The sequence below is a fragment of the Coenobita brevimanus genome, chromosome 88, assembly GCF_032717465.1.
Source record: "Coenobita brevimanus isolate Jiangsu-jjx chromosome 88, ASM3271746v2, whole genome shotgun sequence".
NCBI classification, from domain to species: domain Eukaryota; kingdom Metazoa; phylum Arthropoda; class Malacostraca; order Decapoda; family Coenobitidae; genus Coenobita; species Coenobita brevimanus.
In genome coordinates this window covers 19,477,694-19,480,190 of record NC_137041.1, presented here as the reverse complement: position 1 = coordinate 19,480,190, position 2,497 = coordinate 19,477,694, and the positions used below count along the sequence as shown (strand labels likewise).

At 39.9% G+C, this 2,497-nt stretch overlaps 1 protein-coding gene across 1 annotated transcript; it reads right to left on the bottom strand.

The window, feature by feature from the left end:
• Positions 1–505: 505 nt before the first annotated feature.
• On the bottom strand, positions 506–1,885 carry LOC145411222 (uncharacterized). Its single transcript, XM_080281286.1, has one exon. The coding sequence runs from the start codon at positions 1,883–1,885 to the stop codon at positions 506–508; it is 1,380 nt and encodes a 459-aa protein (XP_080137412.1).
• Between the last annotated feature and the right edge of the window lie 612 nt (positions 1,886–2,497).

Genomic DNA, 2,497 nt, shown 5'->3' with positions numbered 1-2,497 from the left:
TTAAGTTTTCTATTTGTTTACTTTATAGATATTTGATTACTTGATTAATTTAGAAAGTATGAGGATGCGAAAGATGCGAAAAATTTCTCCCCTCTGAACTTCTTCATGAAGTGATAGGCTATACCATTCCTTTCATTTTTACTTCATATTCGATGTAAGTTCCGTGCATCCATATTTAAAATGTAAAATAGTACAGGGTATTTCCACTTTTAACTACTCGTGAATTTAATAACATATACGTCACTGTCCAGTTTATTTGCAAGCCTATGTACAGTACAAATAATCATATCCACCTTCATCTTCTTTTTTGTTCTCTCTCTCTCTCTCTCTCTCTCTCTCTCAAAGGACACACACACACACACACACACACACACACACACACACACACACACAAATACGATGCTAAAACAACAGGCATAATAGGTTATCAATACAAAAATAAAACGTGAGCGTGATTTATTGGATGTTCTGAAAAAATGTGTAGGCTACGTACTGGTGCTCTATATTAAGCTCTTTCTCCATGTGCGTCATCTTCGTTTTCATTCTCGTCACTTGTATCAGAAAGTATGTTAATAACAAATTCCTCAAACAAATGGTCTTGTGCGATGTCTTTGGCACGGTATTCATCTTCGATTTTCTTCGTGTGGCTGATGCAACTACGCCAAGTTTCAGGGGTAATCTTGTTCATAGCCTCGTGAGTAATTTCCTGAACTCTCTTCAGGGACTGATCTCCGTTTGAGCTTTTTTTCTTTACTTCACTCTTCAGCTGTGCCCATATTAATTCAATAGGATTGAACATACAGTGGTAAGGAGGCAGTCTGAGTATTATATGTCCCTTTTCCATGGCCAATTGGTCTATCTCATATTCTTGTTTGCCTTTATGTTGTTTGCAGACAAAATACAGTTCCTTCTTTGTTTGAGATGGATCAAATGTGATATTGGCAGATGACAGCCATTCAATTAAATCGCCTTTCTTACTGCTGGTTGTTGGCATTTTATTGATGGTTTTTGAGTGATAGGAAGCATTATCCATTATGATAAGGGATCTTTCTGTGATGTTTGGAAGTAATTGTTCCTGAAACCACTGCTTAAACCGTCGATGGTCCATTGACTCGTGGTAATCTCCTTTTGCTCCATTCTTTGATCGAAACATCAAGAGTCCTCCCGGCACAAAACCATTTTGGCCACCAGCATGTAGGATGATGAATCGAGCTCCTCTCCCTGTCTTAAGTTTAAGCCCAACTACTCCATCACCATCAGTCCAGCATCGCTCAACGCATATATTCTGGTTAATCCAAGTCTCATCTAGGTAGATTTCAGGGCGAGGATGAGAACTATCTCTGTTACCTTTTATTTTTCTCAGATACGCATTTCTTGCAGTTACGATGTCTTCTCTCTCCATTAATATCCTTCTCCCACTTTCTGCTTTTTTGTATCTGAAGCCCATCTGCCTCACAACTCTGTGTAGAGAAGTCCTTGATCCATTGAAGGATATGGGTGATGTCTTGACCCTCTTCAGTAGTTCCGTCAATGATGGAAGTTCACCTCGCTCGTAAAAGGAAAGTAATTCCCTCCTGATACAGTCCTTTTGAAAGTCATCGGTCTGTCCTACCACAGTGGAGAGTCTTGAACGTGGAGGTGGTGTGTGTATAATTCCATCTCGTGACATTAAGACTTCACTCTTAATGCTCCTGACGGTCCTTTCAGAAGCCCCAGTTGCATCTGACGTTTTCTCAACGGCATGTGCAGCAATTAGACATGATCCCTCACTTTCAAAATACTGGTAGACATTGTGGATGATATTCCTGGCTTGAGCTAAGTACTTGGTGGGTGCATACCGATGCCTAACTCTGTCCTTCAACGACGGTCTGTCTTTGCCAGGCATACTGTTACAGCCAGCCTGGATCGTGCCCAAACATACCTTCCAGCAAACCTACATATAAGTAAACTCGAAAACATAATCATAACCTTTCCGATACGATGTCATTTAAAATAATTATGGTCAAGAGAAGTAATTTTCGAAACTAAGGGGCGATGTATAGCTAAAAGGTAAAAAATATCTAGCCTGTTTACTCGCTTCTATATTATACCTCTACACCACCTTTCCTTAAAACAAAATCGTCTATAGATAGCCTGAACTAAGTTAGAAAGGCAACATCGCACTGAAGGATTTAGTAATGACTTCTCTCATGATACACTCAAACTCGGTCAATTTAGTTCAATTTGAAAACATCGCTAAACATCAGGGTAGGCTAAAGGAAAATTGTTTCATTAAAACTTCTCTATTATCACAGTATATAAAAGCTCAAACGCCTAATATAAACACTTACATTGACTGAATGACGAGAGAGCATGCTGTCGTAAGGGAAGGGGGGCAAAGAGCTCTCCATGATAAAGAAAAACGGTACGCATAAATAAAAAAAACTTCTGCGTCCCGCCTTCACTCAGCTGTCGCTCAGTGGCTGTTCGATTGAGCTGCCTCCCTCCCCGCAGAACT

Coding starts and splice junctions, on each gene's coding strand:
- LOC145411222 (XM_080281286.1), bottom strand. CDS start 1,885: ATGCCTGGCAAAGACAGACCGTCGTTGAAGGACAGAGTTAGGCATCGG.